The sequence below is a fragment of the Phaethon aethereus genome (genome assembly GCF_964289735.1).
Source record: "Phaethon aethereus genome assembly, chromosome: 17".
Taxonomy (NCBI): domain Eukaryota; kingdom Metazoa; phylum Chordata; class Aves; order Phaethontiformes; family Phaethontidae; genus Phaethon; species Phaethon aethereus.
The window spans coordinates 16,205,783-16,228,331 of NC_138593.1; the positions used below are offsets into that span (position 1 = coordinate 16,205,783).

General features: G+C 49.7%; 1 protein-coding gene across 1 annotated transcript in view; it reads left to right on the plus strand.

Annotated features, from left to right (window-relative positions):
* Positions 1-17,227: 17,227 nt before the first annotated feature.
* MORC2 (MORC family CW-type zinc finger 2) overlaps positions 17,228-22,549 on the plus strand; it is a gene marked incomplete at its 3' end in the record, with an annotated part of 58,771 nt that continues 53,449 nt past the window's right edge. Inside the window, exon 1 of the mRNA XM_082007492.1 lies at positions 17,228-17,587. Within this exon, the coding sequence (XP_081863618.1) occupies positions 17,520-17,587 (68 nt within the window). The 5' untranslated portion in view covers positions 17,228-17,519. The remainder of the gene's footprint in view (positions 17,588-22,549) is intronic.

Below are 22,549 nucleotides of genomic sequence, written 5' to 3' on the forward strand. Positions count from 1 at the left end.
GGGAGTTTCCAGCTCTCGGGGGAGGTGTGTGGGATGAAGCAGGATGGCAGCCTCCTCTGCCACAGGGGAAGGCCAGAAAAATTGCTTAGACGCCTAGAAGGTTTAGGTGCCAACAAGGTCCTGCAGTTTCTGTGCCGGGAGCATTGTTGGTTCAGACATCCCACTCCAGGCCTGTTTGACAGTGTGGGTCTCCAGCTGGGCTGGCATTCCAGGGTCCTCTGATCCCTGCTCCCCTTGGCTCCCTGGCAGCTCTCCACTCTCTGGACCTGAGCAGTTGCTGGAGCATGACAATCCCTTGCCAAGCAACTTGTGCTAAAGCCAACCCCTCTAAGCACTGTGCTGCCCAACAGGTCTTTCCTATCCCTCTGCCAGCCTCAGAAACAACATGATCTTCACTTGCTGGGTGAGCCCTGTGCTGTTGGGATGCCGCACGTGCCATGCAGGGTCTCCACTGCCTGCAGCTCTGATCTGACACAGCCCGTCGGCTGAAGTTGTGCCTGGGGAGCACCGGGTGCACACACAGCTCTAAGCCATCAGCAGCACAGCTGGCAGCAGCTCTTCTGTCTTCGGCGTATGTGGAGGACCCTACTGGCAACCTTGAGCTGGTGGGGGCACAGCTAGTTTGTTCCCCAGCCCCTCTGTCAGCAGCAGCACTGGATACTGGTGCATGGCTGGCAGTGTTGATGCTGGACTTCCTGCACAAAGCACCCAGCTGCCAAAGCATGCTGAGCTACGCTGATTAAGCAGCCTTGGATGCATAGCTCTCCGCATGTGCAGTGGTATTTATCCTGCCTCTGCTCCCACAGGTCTGCACCTCTCCTGGTTTCATTCACCCCAGGTAATGACCCAGCCACATCCTCAGAGACCCACCCACAAAGGGCCAGGGCAGCAGGCAGCTCACAGCCCTGCTCCACTCCATGCAGCCTCCCCTCAGGGCAGAAAGGTGTGTGTGCATCCAGCCGAGCGCAGCCTTGGGGAAGCAGACCTTATTCCCGTGAAAGTGGAGCGAGGAGAGATTTACAAGCTCCTCAGGGAGCACAGGGACTCTGGCTCCAGGCCTGGCTCTGGGGAGAGGAGGGAAGGCTGCAGGCTGCTGCCCAGCGCATCAGCACCAAGCAGGTGAGGCTGTGATCTCATCTGCTTGCAGAAATCACAGGGCAGCTGTTGTGTGCGGGCGCAGGCAGACAGATTGCCCAGCAGACACGACAAACCTGCACCAGGGAGCAGGGGCCTGGGTAGGTGCAGGGGGGCTGGTCCCTCGGGGCTCCCCCAGCCGGGGGACAAGTGCACCAAGGGGAAGAGGGTCAGGAGTCCTTTGGGTTCCCTTTGTAGACGCTAAACATAATGTTAAATACCAGTGATGGAATTTTATTGTGCCAGCCTGTGTCTGGGACTGGTCTGGCCCAGGGGCTGGCGACACCTGCCTGACTCGAGGGTGGGACAATGCAGGCCATGTAGGGACCTGGCTGCAGCACCAGGCAAGCAGTCAGTCTCTTTTGATCCCATGGCCTTTCCCCTGGGCATGGCAGCAGACTGTAGGGGCAAGTGTTACCCTGCTGCCCTGCCAGTGCCACCCTGGCAGCACAGACCCGCAGGCAGCACAGGGCTGCACAGGCTGCCGGAGCCCTGGCAGCAGGGAGAGAGGAGGGTCTTAGGACCCCTCTCTTCTCCCTCTTTCTGCATGCTGAGCTTTCCCGGCCTATTCCCTCCTCCCCTGGGAACACCTGACACCCACAGACCTGCTCCTGCTCACCCCACACCCAACACTTTGTGACCACTCCCAAAGTCACAAATCAGCTGGACCTGACTGGCCTCATCTCCCAAAGGAAGGCAGGGAGGGGGGACCTGCCACCCCAGGGGCATGCTTGGGCCAGTCACCCCTGGCTGACAAAAGCAGCTAGATGTACTCAGGGAGGAGGGGGAGGAGGATAGCTCTTGGCTTCACTGCACCATGCTGTTTGCCCATGGCAAGCACACGTGTAGCCTGATGCTGCCACTCCTCTGTGTGCCAACACTAGGGCAGCTCCCACGGAGCACCATGCTATTATAAAGTGACATCATGCTGGCCACATTTCAGGGCTCTCAGACCCACTTCCCAGGGCACCCCACAAGCAGAGGGCCCTGGCAGTGCCCAGGTCCAGGGCAGAGGAGAAGCTCCTCTGACTCCCTGGGGCTGTGGGAGCAGCAGGGCTCTCTGTGCCTCTTTCTCCTTCTCTACATCTTGGGGATTGCACCCTTGGGTGTGAGGATGTGCCAAGATCTTCCCGGACGACAGGTCCCTGGGCACTACATAGCTGGGTTAGCGCTGAGACTAGCATGAAGACAGGCCAGAGCAGCAGGACCTGGGGGTGGATGTAGGGCTGTCCCTGTGCCAGAGAGGTGGCAGGACGTGGGAGTGGGTATACCCCACAGAGATGTGGCAGCACAAGGGATGGGTGAAGGGGTGCCCTTGAGCTCTCCCCCTGGGGTGCGGGATGGAGGCTGGGCAGAGCGGGGTGGGTGATGAGGCGGCACACATGGGAGGGTGCCTGTGAAGTGGTGGGACAAGCAGTGCAGTCAGAGGTGGGAGAGGGGCAGCAGCGCAGCAGCTCTGCTGTGGCCAGACCAGCCACAGGGACCATCTGCCTGCACAGAACTAATGAACTGGTGACATTTGTGTAGGACAGGGCACTTGTGCCTAAGCACACATCCCCATTTCTCAGGCATGACTCATGTCCTCCTGGAAGCCAGGGCAGGATCAGGTGTGATGGATTCCTCACATCCTGCTGCTGGCAGAGGCACCAGGCAGCCTCCTGCCTGCCCTGGGGCGGCTGCATCACCTGGGTTGGGAAGGAGCCACATGACAAGGAAGGTCCCCCTCCTGGGGTGCCACACTGCCCGAGGAGCAGCAATGCTGTTGGGGGCACTGAGGACTCCAGTTGTCATGCCTGGCTGGCACATATGGGAACCAGCATTCAGAAAGCACATACCGCCTCTCTATGAGCTACAAGTCATTTGCCCAGGTGTGGGTCTCCAGGGCTGGATCTCTCTTGTGTCTCTCCACCTGCACACAAGGAAGAGAATGGGCAGCTTTGTCCATCTGTCTCCAGGCTCTTGTCTGTCTGCTCATGCTGCCCACAGAGGTGCGGGCACCCCAGTCTAAGGCTGGATGTGAATGGCAGGTGGCCGCAGCGTGCTGTAGAGTGAGGGTGTGCTGAGCATTGGTGCACATCGCCCATCTTGCTGTGCCAGGGGCCTGATTCTGCACAGGTGCCACATTCCAAACAGGAGCAATTGCTGGCAAGTGCCTGGGGGGCTCAGCCTGCATGGGGTATGCACCCACACTTCTTGCCAGGAGCATCTTGCAGAGGGAGGTTCCTTTGCTGCACATGCATGTGCTGGGTCAGCCAGCGTACCCTCTCTGCCTGCATCATGCTCACCCTGGTCCTGCTCATGCCCTGCTGTGGGGGCTGCAGTGCCAGGGCACTGAGCTCGTGCCCCACCATGGCCTTGGCTAGGAGGAGTTAAAACCCCAGATGAGTGAATCCATTGCCTGGATTATTCCCTCTGCTTAGCTTTGACCCTTACGCTGCGTGGAGTCCCCTGGGGATCCTGTGAAGCAAGCACAGCCTGTCCCACACCCTGCCCTGCCAAAAGCACCAGCAAAGGGCCCAGAATGATTGTGTGGACCCCTCTGCCGTGGTCTGTCCTGCGGCACCGCACCCACCATGGGAGCCTGGATCTGCTCCTCCTTCAGTGCCTCTGACACTACCTGCTCCTCCCTGGGGACCTCTTGCCTATACCGTCACAAAGGAAAGGAAAATGCTCTCAGTCCTCGGCACTGCAGGAGCCCAGCAGCCCAGAGATGGACCACTGTGCTGCACAGCACCCTGTAGTGCAGGACATGGCTGCAGGCACGACACTGTGTCCACTGGGAGCGAGCAAGTTTGGAGGCAGAGGCTGGAGCAGAGCTGGCATCTGCTCAGGACATGGCCCCAGAGGTTGCAGCCTACTCCCTGGCAGCAGGCCCGAGGGACTGGTGCGCTCAAGAACGGTCAGGGCTTTGATGTCGGCACCTCCAGCACTGACTGGGCTTCCAGTCTGTGAGGAAGAGTGGGCACCTCTTTTCTCTGCTGTATATTGGCATTTCCAGATGGATCTGCCCATGGTAACATGCATGCTCGGGCCAAGCACATGGTCCCTGTCCTGGCTGCACAGATGCTGCCGCTGGGTGCCCGCAGAGGCACTCTGTGGCCTCGCTGCATGCAGCACTGGCATCCGAGCTTGCCACGGAGCTGCGACCCGGCACAGCCAGTGCTGCTAGGCTGCAGCACTTCCCTCTCCAGCCTTCCCAGACCCCCAAATGTCACTTGTCTGCCTTTTCTGTTTCCTTCGAGGAGTTGTAACCCTCCTGAAGTACGAGGGCACTGACCCACAAGGTCTCACCCTGCTGTGCTTTGCATCTAGAGTGGCTGTGGGAACCAGGGCCCAGGGAGACCATAGGTCTTGGCTGTCTCAAAAGCCCTACTTGGAGCTGGAGAGAAAGACCTCAGTGCTTTCAGACTAGAAGGAGGCTCCAGCTTGGCCTCAGCTCTGGGAGCTTGCACAAGGCCCTGGCTGTGTGTGACAGGGATGGAGGCTGCTTCAGTATTTCCACTGGCAGGACATTCCTAAGAGGTGACCATCCCTCCCCAGCACCCCCCCATCCCCCCCTTCCAATTTCTTTGTCACACTGAGTGAACACAGTTATTTTTTTCCTTTTTGGGACACCTCTACAGCCCATAAATCACAATGCTGAGATCTGCTGCGGCCAAGAAAGGAAGGGTTTGGAAAAAGGATGGGGGTTCAGGGAAGATGCTGCTCCTGGTAACTTACCCCAAAAACACAGGCTCCAGACACCCCCAAACATGACAGCCCTGCCAGGGGCTTCCCAGAAGACCTCACAGCAGCGACCTGCATCTCCAAGGACCTTGCCTGTCAGCTAGGGTTTTTGGCCATCAGGATGCTGAGGGGACAGAGCCAAGGAATGTTTTTCAGATTGCCCTAAAAACTGGCTTAATTCCCAAGCTGTGTGTTGAGGTCAGGCTGCCTCTTCTTGCAGGGATGGGTTTGGGGAAAGTCCTCAGGGTCACTGGGACTGGAGGAGAGACACAAAAGTGTCACCACTGTGCCAGAAACAAGGCCAAACAGTCCTGGGCAGAGGTGGCCAAAGGCAGACTGCAGCAAAACGGCCTGTGCAGAGGAAGACGCAGCACCAGGCCCAGGGCTACCCCGGGGGTCCTGCACAACCCACTCTTGCCGGCAGGATGAAGGCAGCCCCAATGAGGGGCACAGCTTCTCCTCCAGGACTGGGGAATTGGGGCCAAACCACTCCTGCAAACAGCCCCAGAGGGGCTGCAGGAAGGTGCGAAGCCCAGGCAGGGCCCCTTGTGCCTCGTCACTCAGTGGCTGCTCTCTTATGGGCCCCTGGCAGCATGGAAACAGCATCACAGGCACCAGTGCCACATTGCTACGAGAAATCTGGAAGCTGTAATGTTATGGAAAACCTGTAAGAGACCAGTCCTGGTATTTGCTAATGAGCCAAATCATGTGCTGACAAAGGGCTGTCACGTGTGCTGCACCCAGTGGGTCATGTCCTGCCAGGTGGTGCAAGGCTTGGCTGTGTGTCACATCTCCAGGCTTCCCTCAGCCTGCCAGTCAGTGATGGCTGACCCGTGGTCTGGGACTGTCATGTCCTTACAGACCACGAGGACGAGCCTTGCTCTGCTGCTCTCTTGATGACAGCTCTGGTTGCTTCAGCACGCGTCCCAGCCACAGGCCCTCCTGTGTCATTCACCATGTGAACTATATTTCAAGACCAGGCTCTTTACTGATCATATTTTCTCCCAATATTCACTTGATTCTCCACTGGGACAGTCACAAGGAATTAAGAAAACTTGGCAAAATATTTCTGAGTGTGCATGTGCTCTTCTGGGCCACTCCTCTCCCCAGGACTACCCTTCTCCTCTCCCGCAGCTCGGTGCTGTGTCCTCTTGCGCTACCTGTCTTGCAGGCTCACTGTGCGAAGACATTTCTCGGCAATGCTGTACCTTCTGTATGCAAAACATCGAATGTTTTCCTAGTTGTAATAAATCTCACTAGTTACTGTTCTTTTCCATTATTTTTACAGTTGTTCATAGACTTTTCTCTGATGCATAGCTGGCTTGACTACTAACATCCTTCTTCTGTTCCCTCCCCTTGCTTTGCACAAGCAAATATGAAAGCTGTAGGCTGGAGGACCATCTGTGCAGGGACCAATAGTCTTATGCCAGGTTTGGCTTAATTTCTTCTTGTCTGGTCTAGACAGCTTATATAAGAAAGAACCAAACAGCTGTCTGGTCAGGAGTCTTCGCTGCCCAGCTGTGACTCTGCCAAGTCTTGCACTGTATTCTTAATCCTTGTTGGTATGTCTAGTCTGCTGCAGGCAGGCTGAGCTGTGTTGCACTAAAATGCCCTCTCCATCCACAAAAAGATTGCTAGCACACCATTCAGCATTTCGTATGTGGTTTCAAATTCACTTTGGAGATGGAAGATTAACTTATTCACTGCAAAGCTGGTACAAACAGGTCCTTATCCTAGAGCAAATGCTCCCACCAGCACCCCACGTTGCTCTGCTGGCTTCCTTGCTCCCTAAGATGTGCTTTCCTACCCTTTCCTTTTCTCGTAAGGTGATTCTCGTAAGTCCCAACTTCAGTCACTAAATTAGATTCACCTGTAGCTCCAGCACATGTAGAGGTCACAAACCAGTGCTGTACTCCTTGTGACTCAGCTACAGCTGGCCGTTGCACCCCAATCCAACAGGACATCCTGCACATCAGTGATTGCCAAGCCCCTGCTCCACTTCACCGAGTGTGGCTGCACCCAGCTGCCAGTGCCCCCACAGCACCACAACCAGCTGTGCGCCCTCCATCTGTGGTGCCAGTGACATGGACACTGGCTGCAGAGTGCATCCAGTGGCCCTGAGCCTAGCCATGCCACAGGGGCTTGATCCCATCCTGGCCAGACCCCTGGCCTTCCTGCTCTCCCTGCCAATATTTTCTGTGTCTCAGGGGCTCTTCACTCTTCCAGAATAAAGGTTCTTCCCAGAAGGATACCATTTCTCCATCCTTTTTCACCATACCATGGGGACAGAATTGCAGTTGCCTCCTGTTTGTGGTGCTCTGCAGTCTCTCTGGTTTCCTGCCTCTGCCATCATCACCTTCCAAAAATCCAGTACTGAGAGCCTTACTGAAGGGAGAGACTGTTACCTGCAACAAAGACTACAACAGACCTCCTACAAAGAAGTTACTAGAGGTGAAGTAATTTTAAAATTTATCTTCTATCCAAAGCAAAGGAGCAAAAAGAGTTTCTCTGGCACTGGGCAGAGGAGCAACAAACCTCACCTAGGACTGCCAGCCTTCCCAGCATCAGATGCCTCACAGCACCCTCCAAGGCTGACGGACTTTTCCTAAGCCTATTTCCAGTCCTACTTGTAAAAGCCACTGGGTATTCGTTTTGAATGCTGCAGTTTGCTCCCTCTTGAGGAGCTCCTCTATCTTGACATCCCCACAGACACATCTTGAACACCAGCCATGTTTCACAGTATATACTGTATATACTCACAGCTAGAAATATGTGACCAATAGCTATCGTCTCCGACTACACAATTTCTTCTCTCTGCTCATAGGTACAATAGCACATGCAGAAATCTTACAATAACCTTTCGCAAAAAACTCTGACATTTCTCACAAGTTGTGCCCATATCTGGAGGCCCCTTGTGCTGTGCCTGGTCCCTTGGGGGAGCTGCTCTGCCAACCACCCAAAACGTGCCCCATTCCTGTCCCCACTCCAGCAGTTGTGATGCAGGACACAAAAACCAGTTGTCACAAAGTGAAGCTTCTCCTGATCCACTTGCAGTGTTTACCTTTCATTCTTATACATGTACATGCCTTTGCCATCCTGCAAACCAGCAGGTTGTTGTTACAACCTTCTTTCTCTTCTCAAGTACCTGTTAATATATTTCTTGGCCCCAGATACATGTGGTAAAGTGAACCTAGCAGAATGATGAAATACAGCAGCAACATTCACTGAGACCACACAATGGATCAAAGTCTCCAGTTGGTGTTACCAAAAAACCCTCACAATTCTTAAGACGCTCATGCTATGGACTTTCCTACCCACCCCATGTAAATACAGTGTACTTCCAGACTGGTCACTTAGGAGGCACCACAGAACAAATTACTGCCCTACACTTTGAGTCCTGCTGGAAGCAAAAAAAGTAGGCAGGTAATCCCATCAACTACCATATGCAATTAAGGATGCCATCACTCCAGGTTCCCTTAACAACCACACACCATGCCTAGCCTGGTGGCCCTGTGAAAGACATGATGTCTCGGTGGCAGCAGGGACCTCCAGCTGATGCAAAACTCATTAGTTACAGCTCAACAGCAGGCTGGTGGGGTGGAGTATCAGCTGAGTGTGCTTCTCCGTGCTGGGCAGGTGTTGCACCAACACACTGCACACTGTTGCTCCTATCCCTGAACCATCTGGCCTCCAGTCCCTGCATCGTTCTTCCTGTGTCAGGGAAGCACATGCTCAAAAGATGTGCAGCTCCCATCAGTTATCAGCACTCCTAAAAGCCAGCTGTCCTTCACTTGTCTGCATGCCTGGAAGCCGGTGCCTGCTCATTCCAAAAGCAACAGCCCGGCAGGCTGACCTCAGCCCTGCCACGGGCTTGGGAGAGGGGAGAGCAGGGCCAGCTCCTCATGTGCTGTGGTGAGTCATGCAAAGCTGGGGTCAGTGTTCTCAGTGCAGGCTTGCACCCCTCTCTGCCTGGTGGATCTCTGGACCATGAAACCAGCACACAACAGAGCCCTGGATGTAGGGTAGGACATTTCTTCACAGCAGGAACCATGCAGTGTGCCTGAAACCTTTCCAGCACTACAAAACTGGTGACACTTTTGCCAAACCAGAGAGAAGGCAAGCCATTCCGCAGGCTGTTCAGCTTTGGACAGCCTCAAGGAGGAGCTTGCAGGGACAAGCCCCAAGCATGGCACACAGGTCACACTGTCTGCTCCCCTGCAGTCTGTGGGCTCCTCGTGTTGCATGAGCTCTGAGATTGTGTGGCCTCTCTTGCAAGGACACCTTGCTCCTGGCAAGTGCTCCCTTCTCTGCACAGTCAGCGCAGGGGGGACAGGAAGGCTCGGCTTTTGCCCCCCAGTTGTCCCATCCTCTTCCCATGTGCACTCTTCCCATCTCCCTCGCTCCCAATGGAAAAGTCTGTCAGATGAAAAGCTATTTTTCAGGATTAAGCAAGGATAAATTGTCTTTTCTCCCCCTTGCTATGACAGCGGTTGGATTAATGCCTTAGTCACATGTAAACAGATAGCAGAGTGGGGGGAAGCCCTCATCATGGCCAGAGCTTGAACCGTGTAATCGGCAAAGAATCAAATGTCTGTGAGTGGGTGAAGGAAGCACTGTCTTAGAGCAAAATATTTAGATTCTGTGTAATATCGGCCAATTACAATATTTTTCTTCAAATAAAACATTTATAAGAACACTGAAATAAATATTTGAGAATGCAATATACCAAAACCCTGAGTCACTCCTGATGCAAAAGTTTTCCCTCATTTTTCAGGCAGCTTCCCCATGTAGGGTTTGGAGTCAAGATGGCTTCTGGGGGCACTGAGGTGTGGTGGCATGCATCCCTGATGCCTGGAAATGGTGGAGCTCCTCCTGGCAAGGGTCACCTCTCAGTTTCAGCCAAATGCTGGGGTGTGCTGTAGAGTCTGTGGCAGGGTCTGTGAAGAGATGTACTGCCTTGAATTAAAAAAGATACTGCCAGCAGCAGCTCTCCCCGGGAGGTGGGAGAAGGGGGCACTTCATGACATTCCTCCTTCCTCTAGTCCTTTTGTATAGAGAACTCTGCAGGCAGATGTGGACACAAATGAGATTCCTTAGAAGGTCTTTTCTGAGATTCAGATGAACTGAGATGCTCATTTGAGGCACGCTTACTGCAGACATCGTCAGGGAACTTGTTCAGTGGCGCTGGGGGCCACATCCCATCCACCTGGCTGCAGAAGCAAAGCAAACCTACCTGTATGGCCACAGCAGTTACTCTCCTGCTCCTGACTGCATCTGATCTGATGCCCATCCTGGCCCAAACAGCCCCAGCCACATGCTTTGCTTTGCCCTCTATTTTGCCCCCATTTTCCCCTGCCATATGAACAATTCACCCCAGTTCTTTCCCTCTCCCACCTGCTCCCCTGCAGGCTCAAGTTTTGCTGATTTTGCACCCTTGTTCAGTAATTACAGCCTTGGAGAGTGGTTCCAGTCAGGCCGCACTGCCCTTAGGCACTCTCCATCCTGGACAGGTCTGACACAACCTCTAACTCCTTTGTCTGCTTGTTTCTTGCTCTGTTTGCTTAGCCCTTGGTGAGGGCTGGCCCTCCTTTAGCCTCTCTACTCTCTGAAGTGCCTGGCGGTCCCCTCCATTTAACATCAGACCGGGGCCAGCCATCTGCCTGCAACTTTGCACTAATGTCATTAATGCTGGTATTTATTTTCCTATGTTTCAACTGCCGCCATAGCTGCTGCAGCGTCTAAGCCGACTTTCAGGGCAGGAGACAGTCACTTTTCACTGGCTTTCACATACTCACTATCCCACATGCCTGTAGGAAACATGCCCCTACCACACTCCTTGTGAGCCTATGGATACTTTGCTCTTCCTTGTCAGGTCAAGTTAGGTGGGGAAGATGGAAAGAAATAGTTTGGGAGAGGCACACAGGCAAATCCACCTTTACAGAGCAAAGGTCTTTGTCTTTTTAAAGTATTTAGGCTCATGTGAGAAAAGAACATGTACTATCCAAATCATTAGTGCAGGACAAAGCCAGACCCCATGAAGAAGGGGAGCTCAGGATGTATTGAACAAGCATGGTGACATCTCTACACATCCTCCAAATTGGACACCGATGGGATTACAGGATTGCTGAAGACTAGTCAAACCATCACATGAGATGATGCAACTGTGCTGATTAAAACCTTTCCTGAGCTGCTTTCTCTTAATGAATATAACCATGTCTGGATGAAAGACCTGAGTGAGTAACTTCAGGGTGAGGTTGCTGAAAAGAATGCCATTGGCCCACAGCTTCATTGTTTTTTGCCTCCTGAGAACTTCCAAGCTTCCTGACAGTCCCTGCTCAGGCTAGGGACAGCCTCTGGAGCTGTGTACTGACACAGTGCTGGACTGACAGCTTTTTGCTATGGTCTGCTGCTGTGGTACTTTTGCTCCTCACACCATCTCTTGCCTTCATGTTTGCAATTGTCAGACTGACCAGCTTCCTGCAAACCATCACATGCCAGAGAAGATGCTATGCAACTGTACAGCTCCCCTCATTCTCTCCCACCAAGGCAGCCAAGCCTGTCATCTTTCATGTCCACTTCACATAAAGCAGAAGGGCAGTCCAGGGTTCTGCTGTATCTTGTACCTGTCTACATCCAAAGTTAGGGGAGATGAACGCCTTTGGAGATGACAAAAGACGTTTAACACATGGAGCGTTCACAGCACACACTAGAGGAGCAGTTATGTATCATCAGTCATCACTGAGAGATGTTTTAATGGGAAGAACCTGTAGAGTCTTGCTCCCTCCCGAGCACTCCCCAAGCATGTTCTGTATCAGATGTGATCATATGCTGTTCATCTCTCCATTTGTATCACAGCTCAATCTACTCGGATGCACTTCTAAGATGTACCCACACATGAGATTTCCATAAGCTTTGCACTACAAGATCATATTTTCAGTTGCTTGCAAGTTTGCCAAACTGAAATTACTTGAGCGGCCTATGTTAGGGACATCCAACAGGCTGGTTTAAAAAGACGCTCTGAACTGAACAAAAACCCATAGGTAACACAGACCACACATTTCAAATAATGAGACAGTGACAACTATTTACTCATGAAAAAATAGATTCTGCTAGTTAGTCACCTTGCTAAGAAGCCTGAACACCTTCTGTTGGCAGAGGCCACAAAAAATGTCATGCAATCACAGCTTAGAAAGAAGGAAGCCTCCAGGCTTGGGTCCTTTTCAGCATCCCTGTGGAAAACCATCCAACCTAGGCCAAACTGCAGATCTCTGACAAATGATCGGTTCATGCCATTCATAACTCTTCCAAGTTTGTCAGCTAAATTCTTTTACGATGCCACCATCACTCCTGTTCTACTAGCTTCTTGTGGGCTCTTCTGCACGTCGTTCTCGGGAAGACACAGAGTATTTTCGGTCTCAGGCCCAAGGTGGTGAAGTAATGCTATACTGTCATTTTACATTTTTTAATGTCTGTTAATTCCATTCTTTGCTTAGTTCATTAATCAAAGGTGGACTCAGGACAGGGGGAGCCTGACTGGTAGTAGAGGATCTTCACCATCCACCATTCTGCTAGCAATATCCTGGTTCTCACTTCAAGATGTCTCCCTGCTCTGATCTATTCTTACCCCTTCCATCTTCCCACAAACTCATTTACAAAGTCACTTCTGACAGCTGGTGTTTCACTGTACCTCTCATGGTACCTAGACCGAAATAATTAATTTAAATCCATGGTGTGACTTTCCCTGGAGACAAAGAAGCGAGAGGTTGACACTTGTCACTATGGAAAAGGCCTCTGAACTTTTATGCCGGTGCCTCCCATACGTGTTTAGGTACTTGCATTTGAACATCTTGGTCTGCATGTCTTGTAAGGATTGTCTTCACTGACTGCTTAGTAAATGACTGTTCCAGAGAGAAGAAATGCAGGATTTAGGTCTCCCAACATACGAGAAAAAGATACTTCCATGAAGAGAGGTCTCATTTCGTGACTCTTTTGCATTTAGTCAGCAAATTGCTCTGCTACTTGACACGAATGACAGAGAGGGTGGACAGACATGACTATGAACACTAGGACCAGGTCACATAAGGCAGAACTCCTTACTAGGAAAAGCCAGGGGGAAAACACTTCCTTTTTCTAAATTCTTGACTTCATGGCTTGTATTCTTGTATTATATTGAGTCGATCGTGAGATTCAATTCATGCCCAAGAAAAGGCAGAATCTTTTGATGAATAATGCAGCTCTTCTCTGTGAGACAGGCACGCTCCATTTAAAGAAAAGTACCTTATGCTGTTTTGTGGGGAGTAGCGTATTTCATGGCAGGAAGTTTCCATTCTGTACAAGGGAGATAATCAGAGTGAATCACACAGCAGAGCCAGCGTGTGGCACAACACGAAGGGATAAACCAAAAAGCTGCAAGCCAGCATGATGATTTCACAGCCCATTAAGAGAAGGTACTTTGAAATTGCTTCTATAAATTCAGGGCAATAGAAAAGAGATCCATGTCACTTAGGTTACTAGGGCCTGTAAGTGCACCCAAACTTCTTAAAAGAACTACCTCAAAAGTGAACACTCAGTAGAAAAACAGCACAGACCTAGAACTTCAGGAACTTCTGTCACAAGATATACAGAGCACCTTGTACCCACAGTGTTGGATGCTGTTTTCTCCTTCCAGAAAACGGATAAAGGAAGGACCAGTAAGTCCCTGAGGACTTACCCTGAGGTGATGTTCTCAGATTTATTTTCCACTGCTTGCAGCGATTTCACTCTGAAAGTGAAAACCTCATTTATACAATACAAAGGTTTACATTTCTTCGTGTGCATAAACACAGAATAAATCCACCAACAGTTAACCCAGTAAACCTCATAGGAGTGTGGAAAATACACTTTGCTACACTCATAGCACTTTTCTGGTGCAGAATACAGTACTTACCACTATGGCAACTCACCCATTAAGTACTGCCTTGGAAGTTGAGTTTCTTAAAAATTAGGGGAGACAATAACTGTTGTGTTAGAAGCAGTTATCTCCAATTTTGAGAACAAGGGCCACATAAATAAACTGTTCAATGACCTCAGGCTATGGCACAGACTCCAGTGGAAAGAGGCTTAGCAAAATACTGTGCCAGACTGAGGACCTAGCAAACGCTTTACAGGACTGCATGGCAACTGTCACTCCCCAACCTAGAAACATAAAATTTGACCAGTGTGGAATCAAAAGACTAGTTTTATAAGGGGATTGGGGGGTTATTTCAGAATAAGAAACTCAGCCACGGGTTAAAGAACAGCAGTAGAGTTTGCCTCAAGCTCCACATATACAGGCTGGAGAAACCACCAATCCACAGGTCATTTATCAGGAATGTTATGTGCACCACAGCAAACTGCCGCTTTCTTCTGCACCAAGAGCCCCTCAAAGGTGAGAGGGCATTGCCTGTGACACTTAAGAAGCCAGACCTGTTCTGCCTGTTCACATAAGATGGCTGTAGAGACCTTGCCGCTGAACAGGAACTCAGAGAAATGGTGCTGCTAGCAGATGGAAAAAGAAGGGAAGTTGCCTGTCTTAATCAGTATAACAGGAGATCTACAACTATTAAACAGAGTTTGGAGAGAGAGTTTCCAAGATAAAAGAGTTGCCCCAGAAGAAGATAAATGTGAATTTGCAGTAGGAAGACTTCCATCTCAAACGCACTGTGGAACTCAGCAGTTTGCAGCAGCAGCACACGGGCAAAAAGAGCATATTATCTCTTCATCCACTGACAGGTTCCCACCAAAGAATAACTCTGCTGTGGTCAAGGTAGAACTGTGGTATGATCCAAATGCTGTTTTGCAAATGCTTTGCTCATGATTAATGTTTACACATAGTTAAAATGTTAGCACTGAGGTAAATATAGCCTAAGGACTATGAGAGTAGGCTGTTAAGCAAAATCACACTGTTATTACGCTAAAGAATTCTATACTAAAGTTAAACTAATCATGTAATCAATAATCTTCCATATATTAAGAAATTTGCAAAACTTACAGTTGATTAGTTACATATGCTAAAACCTTATAATTGTATCAGATCCTTGTTTCACAAAAAGTAAATTAATTTCATTACTCCTTGGGATAATGTCTAGCAGCTCTGAGGGCCAGTGAACAATGACAGAATCCTTTCAAGACTTGGGCAAGAGAGACCAAAGAGCAGAAGTCAGAAACATGTCTGAAACCTACTTCAGAACAGCTATGGAAAGTGTAAGAATTAAATTTTCATTTCACTTTTGTCAAAGAAAATGAAAAAGATGTGGAACTCAAACCACCAAATGGCGGGATGGAAAAGAGTAATTTCCTGCCTGGGATTTGCCAAATAAAATGTAACTGCAACGTACTGGTCTTCTCCCAAGGGCCAGATGGAAAGGACTGGCATCCATCCAGCCACTCCTAGGAGCAGGTCAGATCCCACAGGAGCAGCAGGAAGTGTCAAACTGCTCTGTTCCAGAGCGCTGCAGTACTCTGTTGATGTTGTTAACCTCTCCAATGTCACAGAATCACATAATCTTTAAGGTTGGAAAAGACCTGGAAATGAACACTGGTTCTTCCCCGAAGGTAAGATGATGAGACAAAGTTCCCGTTAGGAAAAGAAGAGATACCCAGAGTACCAGAGAGCAAGGCTAACAAGATGCATAAGTTCAGTTTCATGTTCCTTAGGAACATATATTTGGGTAGTTCCTGATGCAATTTATGTAGTGTTTGAACATATGCTTCAGAGATTGAATGCAATATGATTAAATAAAAGCTGAGCACAATAGATGATGCTACAATCTTTAAAAGACTCAAGTATATACATTATATGCTGTCATAAACTTAATGACGTCTAAACACAGTTGCTGCCAGTAATTTTCCCAATTCTTTCATGCAGCTTTGATGTTCTACTGCACATAGCTTTTCAGAGATAAGGCCTAAAAGAGTCACTGCATGCACGTACGCAGTGCATTTTTGATGACTATACATGTGCACACAGAGCAACCCCCTTCAGCAGAAGGCCATGACTTGCTGGCTTGAAGGAATCTTTAGACCTGAACAGGTTGAACTGAGGATGAACAGAACTAAAGGCTGTGCTGGGAAGTGAAGTTCTCAGGTCAAAGCTGCAGACTTGTCAGCTCTGGCTTGCACACCACGGGCGACCCATTTCACATAAAAACACACCAGAAGGTATTGCAAACAAAATGGAAGGCAAGCAACTCAAATATGAAGCTCAGATTTTAGCCATTCACCAATCACAATTAATAGATCATTACATTTAACTTCTCATTGCATAGCTTGGATACACATCAGTTTCTGCACAGACTGAATTCCTTCAGATTTTGGATCTTTAGTTCAGATTCCTATTATCCAAGACATAGGAGATGCATCCATCCTGTTTTAAAGTCCATTTCAGAAGGAGAATTTGGTATGTTTTTCCACTGGGCAACTCAAGTGTTCAGCAAAGTATTTCCAGCCTTCAGGATTCCTGGGCTCAGCCTGTGGTTTAGAGGGGGACAACGTGTGCAGAGGATACAAGGAGGACAGCCCCACTTTGCTCCATCCCTTTGGATTTCAAGATGAATCAAAGGCACCAGATTGAAGCAAGGATATTTACGATTTTATGTACCCTCTCATTTATTAATAAGTACAGGCACGTTCTGCCACTTCTCCTTAATGACTTCCCAGAGCCTTCAACAACTGTAGCGCTGCCAGGTGCGGGAACCAGACAGTCGTTGAAGCCCACACACCCTCTTGCAGGCCAGAGGCCGCGAGTGTCCGGACGGATTTCAGCGGCGGGGTCTCTGTCCAGCTGCGGCTCCTGCACACGGTGCCCAGAGCCGCTGCTGTCGCGCCCTCGACTCAGGGGAACGGGGAGACTTCTCCCACTCCGTCCCAGAGCCAAAGATTTACCGTCAGCTGGACCCACCGAGTCCCCGCTCACCGCAGCTACCTCTGCCATCTGAGAAGCACCGGGACTGGCGGCGCAGGGCCAGGCCCCGGTGCCCCACCCCCCACCGGCTCCTGCGGCGGCCGGGCCCCACCGTTCCTGCAGGCTTTCCTGGACGCTGGTCCTGCCACCGAGCCGCCTCCACGGCGAGGCCCTCCCCTGCCTGCCTCCCGCCCGCCATCGGGGAGAGCGCGGCGGCTACTCCCGCTCCCGCGGCGCCCGGCTCCCGATAGGCAGGAGCCCTGGGAAGGGAGGGATGTTGGAGGGAGTCTCGTGAGCGGCCGCGGGACCTCCGCGCGCTGCGGTATGATGCCTCCGCGCGCCGCACTCACCCTCTCCCACCCGCCTCTCGCCGGCCGAGTGCGCCCGTCACGAGGCTGCAGAGAAGCCGCAGCGGCCCGCGCCATGGCTCTCCCGTCACGTGCCACGGCCCGCCCAATAGGCGGTGAGCGCTTCGGCCCCGCCCCGCCAGGCGGGGGCGGCTGCGGGCGGCGGCGGGGCGAGATCGCAATCGCGGCGGAGACAAAGCGGGGGCCCGTGGGCGGGCGGGGCGCCCGGCAGGAATAGGCGGCGGCAGCGGCCCAGCGGGGCCCCTGCGCGCGGCGCTGGCCTCCCGCCGGGGGCAGTTACCGGCGGCGGGGGGTGGCGGGCGGGGAGGCCTCGAGGCGCGCGGGGCCGCCGTGCGCACGCGGAGCGCGGCCCGGGTCTGGGCGCTGCCGCCATGGCCTTGGCTAATTACAGCAGCCTGAACCGGGCTCAGCTCACCTTCGAGTACCTGCACACGAACTCGTAAGTACCGGGCCGCGCCGGGCCGTGGCCGCCGGGCAGGGCTGCAGCGGGGCGGCCCCCTGTGTGCCCGCGGCAGCGGCCGCGCCGCCCCCTTAGGCCGCTGCGCCTGGGGCGGCAGGTGAGTATGGGTGTGCCCGGGCGAGGCCGTGCCAGCCTGGCGGGGCAGCGCTGCCGGCCCGCACGTCCTGGGCGCCTCGTGGGCTGCTCCTGGCTCCGGCAGCCGGACAGGCCCGGGCAGGGCTGTCGTACTGTGGGCGGGCCTGCGGTTTATAGAGAATAACGGTGCTTGGCGAGGACAGGCCTCTGGGGGGGCTCATGGGAGGAGGCGGGTATAGCCTCTACGTCAGCCACACCTCTCTGGAGAAGCGCGTGTGCTGGCTATAGCAGCTGCCATCCTTCCAACGGCATCTCTTTTCATTTGTGCCCGAATATTTTGTGTGGGTATACTTCAAGCAGGAATATAACATTCTTCTGATCAGCTTTTTGAAGCTGCTGTGGCTTTTGCATGTCACTGATGAATCCCTCCACTATAAAATCTCCTGAGAAGAGACAGAGTTCTTCTTTAAAATGGGTGCATGTCTGGAAAATGGGAACCATCACCAGGGAACGGTGCTTAGCAGGGTTAAGCACCCATCTGAGACCTGGCTATTGTACATAATCCTTGTAATGCTGCGTACAGAAGAGTTTAAAGAAAAGAGCTTGTTCTGGCTGAGCTGCCCTTGAAGAACAATGTGAACCACACTTGGCATTTCTTCATTTTGATCATCTGGTCACTGGTATAAAATTGTCTTCTCAGGTTTTGTAGAAGACTTGACTCTTACTGTTACCATGAATAGAAGAAGAAATAAAGTGCAAGCCTATCTTTTTGCTTTCCCTTTTCAATGTGCGAAGGACCACAGTGGTCTGCGGCAGTCTAAAGACTTCTGATGCATGGAAATATGGGCAACTTGATTTCAAAGTAGATCTGACTGGTTTTGTTGGTAACACAAGATATGTCTGCAAGAGCAACGAAGACAAATCTCACTTGCATATGCAAAGAGCATTATGATCCATTTCTTTTCAGGATCAGGAAAGTAATGGGTTTTGCACAGGAGAAGAAACCTAGTAACAGCCCAGTGTCACCTTTGGGTCCGTGTCCTGTGGTTTCACTCTCTGGCTTGGCTGGTAGTCGTTGCATGTGGAGTGAACAGTCTGGTGCCTGAAGACGATGGACAATACTGAGTCCTGTTCCTGGTGCTGTCGCTGATTTGTGAAATTCTCATGTCCAGCTGCAGAAAACAAGCATTTTTATAGATTAGAAGACCGTATGGCAGAGCTCTGTCAGCAGCTTGTGTTTGCCTTCAGAACACCTGAACTGTGGCCATCTTCATAAGAAGATAGTGTCTGTGCTGCAGAAAAGACTGATGTGGTGGTGTTGCCCTGAAGTGTTAAAGCTACTTCATGTTCTTACCATACTTTCTATTCTGTGTATGCTGCTGGTCTACTTCCAGTGTGCTACATGTCTGCAATGCACAACTGCATTACAAAATTGTTAGGAGGAGCTGGAAGCTGATGTATATGAATTAAAGCTAAAGCCAAGGCTTTTTGTCCATCATGAGTGAAGAGCCTTTTAAGATTATGTGGATCAGTGCATAAACCAAATTCTTCTCTAAGGAATGGGAATGGAAACAATGGAAGAAATTTTTAAAAGCAAAAAAAAACCCCAAACCAATCCATGACAAATAAACAACCCACCTGCTCCCCCAAGAAAAAAATGAGCAAAAAACCCCACAACAAAACCAACCCAAGAACAGCATAGGGCTTTTGATAATCCAGACTCTTGCCTTTTGGACTGTTCTCTCTTGCTGAGGAAAACCACACCTTCTTGGACAAATTTCATTTTGGTGCTAAAGATGTTCTTGTAGTCATGGAGATAGAAGCTCTTTAAATTGCAGTTAAAAATTAGCCACCTAACTGTTGAGATGCAGAAGGAAGCCATAACTTTTTTTTCCTCCTTTTTTTAAGACTTTCTTTTTTAGTATGTCCAATGTTGAGTACTCAGTCTGAAGTGCTTTACAGAAGCCAGTTTGTCTTGTCCCTGAACTTGAGGACTTGCATCAGGCCTTTTTCAATAGCTTCTTAATGCTTCCATGTCTGAGGGAAGTTTCACAGCATGTACCTGAATCACTTCAGTTGCCGTATTTTTTTTTAAATAAAAATACCACTATGCTTTTCTAAGCATTCCAGATGCTTTTCTTGATGAATAGTTGAACAGGGGCAGACTTTTTAATAGGACCTGTAGCGATAGAACAAGGGGTAATGGTTTTAAACTAAGAGGGTAGATTGAGACTGGATATAAGGAAGTAATTTTTTACAATGAGGGTGGTGAAACACTGGCATAAGTTGCCCAGAGAGGTAGTAGGTGCCTCATCTCTGGGAACATGCCAGGTCAGGTTGGATGGGACTCTGAGCAACCTGAGGTAGTTGAAGATGTCCCTGCTCATTGCAGGGGGGTTGGACTGAATGACCTTTAAATGTCACTTGCAGCCCAAACTAATGTGAAAGTTCTTTGAGATCCTAGAATGAAAATCACTGTGGGTAAGCATGTGAAAATTACCTGTGTGGTGTTTTTATGACTTCCCAGAGCCACCTACTTGCCTTACATAGGTTTTCCTTAAAAATTAAATGCTTCTACTTTAAGGTACTTCCAAAGCTGTTCATTGTGATGATCACAAAAACACACCTGAGCCCAATGAACTTGTGTTTGCATAATTTGAATATTTGTAATGCAAAATTGAAGGAGTTTGTTAAAAATTCAACAGCTGAAATTGTCTTCTAACAGTAGGTAGGATTTAGCTTGTGATTGAGCTTGAAGTTTTTCCTGCAACTAGAATTGTACTGTTGAATACAGCTGGAGTGGAAGAAGGTCACTCAAATAGAAATACTTCAAAATGACCAAATGATGGACTTGAGGAATAAACAGACCAGCAACATCTCCCCACCCCCCAAGCTCTCCCATTTTTTCTTGTGCATGTTTTCTGTTCTGGCCTGAAATGGAGTGCAGTACTGAGAGGATCTCTTGTTCCTGATGCGGATGCCAAACTTAAACATTTTCCCAGATGTCACTTCCTTCAGAACAAAAATGAAGTCTTACGTCTTTCATTAATAATTAAGTACTTGTCTGACTGTGCAGGATCAGGAGTTCAATTGAGTTCAAATAGGGGTGATCCTTTAAGAACTGCTTACAAAATAAGCTTTTTATTCCCTTGGGATGTTACTCCAAATTGTTGTTTGTAGAGGTGTTTGAAATTGGTCACATTCTACAGAGTTGTCTGACTTGACATTTTGTAACACAAATGTCAATAAATTTGCAGCATTGGACTTCCCTGTTCTGTTCCTTCTCAACCCTGCACTCCTGCATGGAGCCGTCTCAAATGAAAGTTGTAGGAAGATCCAAGCCAGTCTGCTTCTGTCAAGATGAGTTATTGCTGAGACTATAGATTTTAATAACGCTCCCCCTCCCATTTCCACGTGTCATTTCATCAGTTGTATGAACAGTAAGAGCTGTATTTCAAGTGCTCTGGCTAATGGTGGTTACTGTTGCATCTGTTGATGCCTATCTAGCTCATGCTTAAGTGTTTCTGGGTAATGGGCAAGCTCTGATATGCTCCATTTTGCCAACAGCTTGCCTCATGCTTTTTAAACTTATGTTGCAAGTAAAAAAAAAAATCCCCAAACCCAGTTTTTTGGGAGGTGGGGCAAAATTGTCACCAGTTGGTAATAGTGGATGTTAAAAGTATTTCAGGCACTTTTGACTGTAAGGCAAGACCGTGTTTTTTGTTAAAGCGGAGTTAATTGGATCAGGCAAAAGCAATTCATGTGACTTTAATTAGATATAAATTTTTGTTAGTGATAAATAGCTGGAGTGGATTTCACTTGCTTGTAGCAAGGCTTCGCTTTGCCTGTGTCAGCACAAGAGTTTCCAGTTTTGGTAGATGTTCAAGTTGAGTATGTTGTCAGGCTATGTGGAAATCATGTTTTCTTGTGCCTCTTTTCTTACCATCTACAGCTATGTTTTCAGCTATTTTGTTCCAATACCTTTCTTTGGAAATCCCTATTTGTATCTTATTTGCATCTTTTCCTTAGTTTGGAACATTCTTTAAATTGTAGAGTAAAAGCTGCTAATGAAACGTAGTTACTAGTGCTAAACCTTCCATTTGCTTATGGGTTATTCCTGACATGGGTTACTTCCTAAATAAGATTTGGGGATGTTGATTTGTGGAGCTGAATAGGTGCTTGTAAACTCGAGGGAACACTTGAAATCTGTGTGCAGGAAATCCTGCTCAAAGGAACGAATACCAGGTTTGAGCTTCTGTGGAAGCTCTCTAAGCTCTCTGATTGGGAAGATAGTCTTCAAAACACTGTTCCCTTCTGTTTCTTGTCTCTGCGTGGGCAAGTGGGAGCTTGCAGAGACGGAAATCTCCGTTCTCATGGTTCCAGTGATAACTTTGAAAGCTGATGTGTTTTACCTCTGATTGGAGCTGTGTTTGATGACATTGAAGATGGATATGAAAGTTCATTTTGTGATTATAGCGTTATGGACAGCTGTATATTTTATGTGTGGGAAGTACCTATGTATCTGTTCTTCGAAAGCTGAAAATATGAGTAATTATCCCTTTCTGTTTGGTCACCTCTTGGCCTTTTTGTGCAGTAGTGAAAGCAGGCTGTATGTGAAGAGGTTTCATACCAACTGAAAACATGTTGATAAAAACAGTTTCTGAGGAGGAGAATGGCAGGCTGGCTGCCAGCCAGCCTGAAATTCAGGGTTGAGATACTTCAGTAGTATCCAAATCAAATACCCAGATTGGATGCATCGATATATGTCTTTCCAATATCTATCTATAACAAACAAGTCTCATGCGGCACAAACATCTACTACCATGGTTTAGTGGTCAACTTGGCAGTGTTAGGTTAATGGTCGGA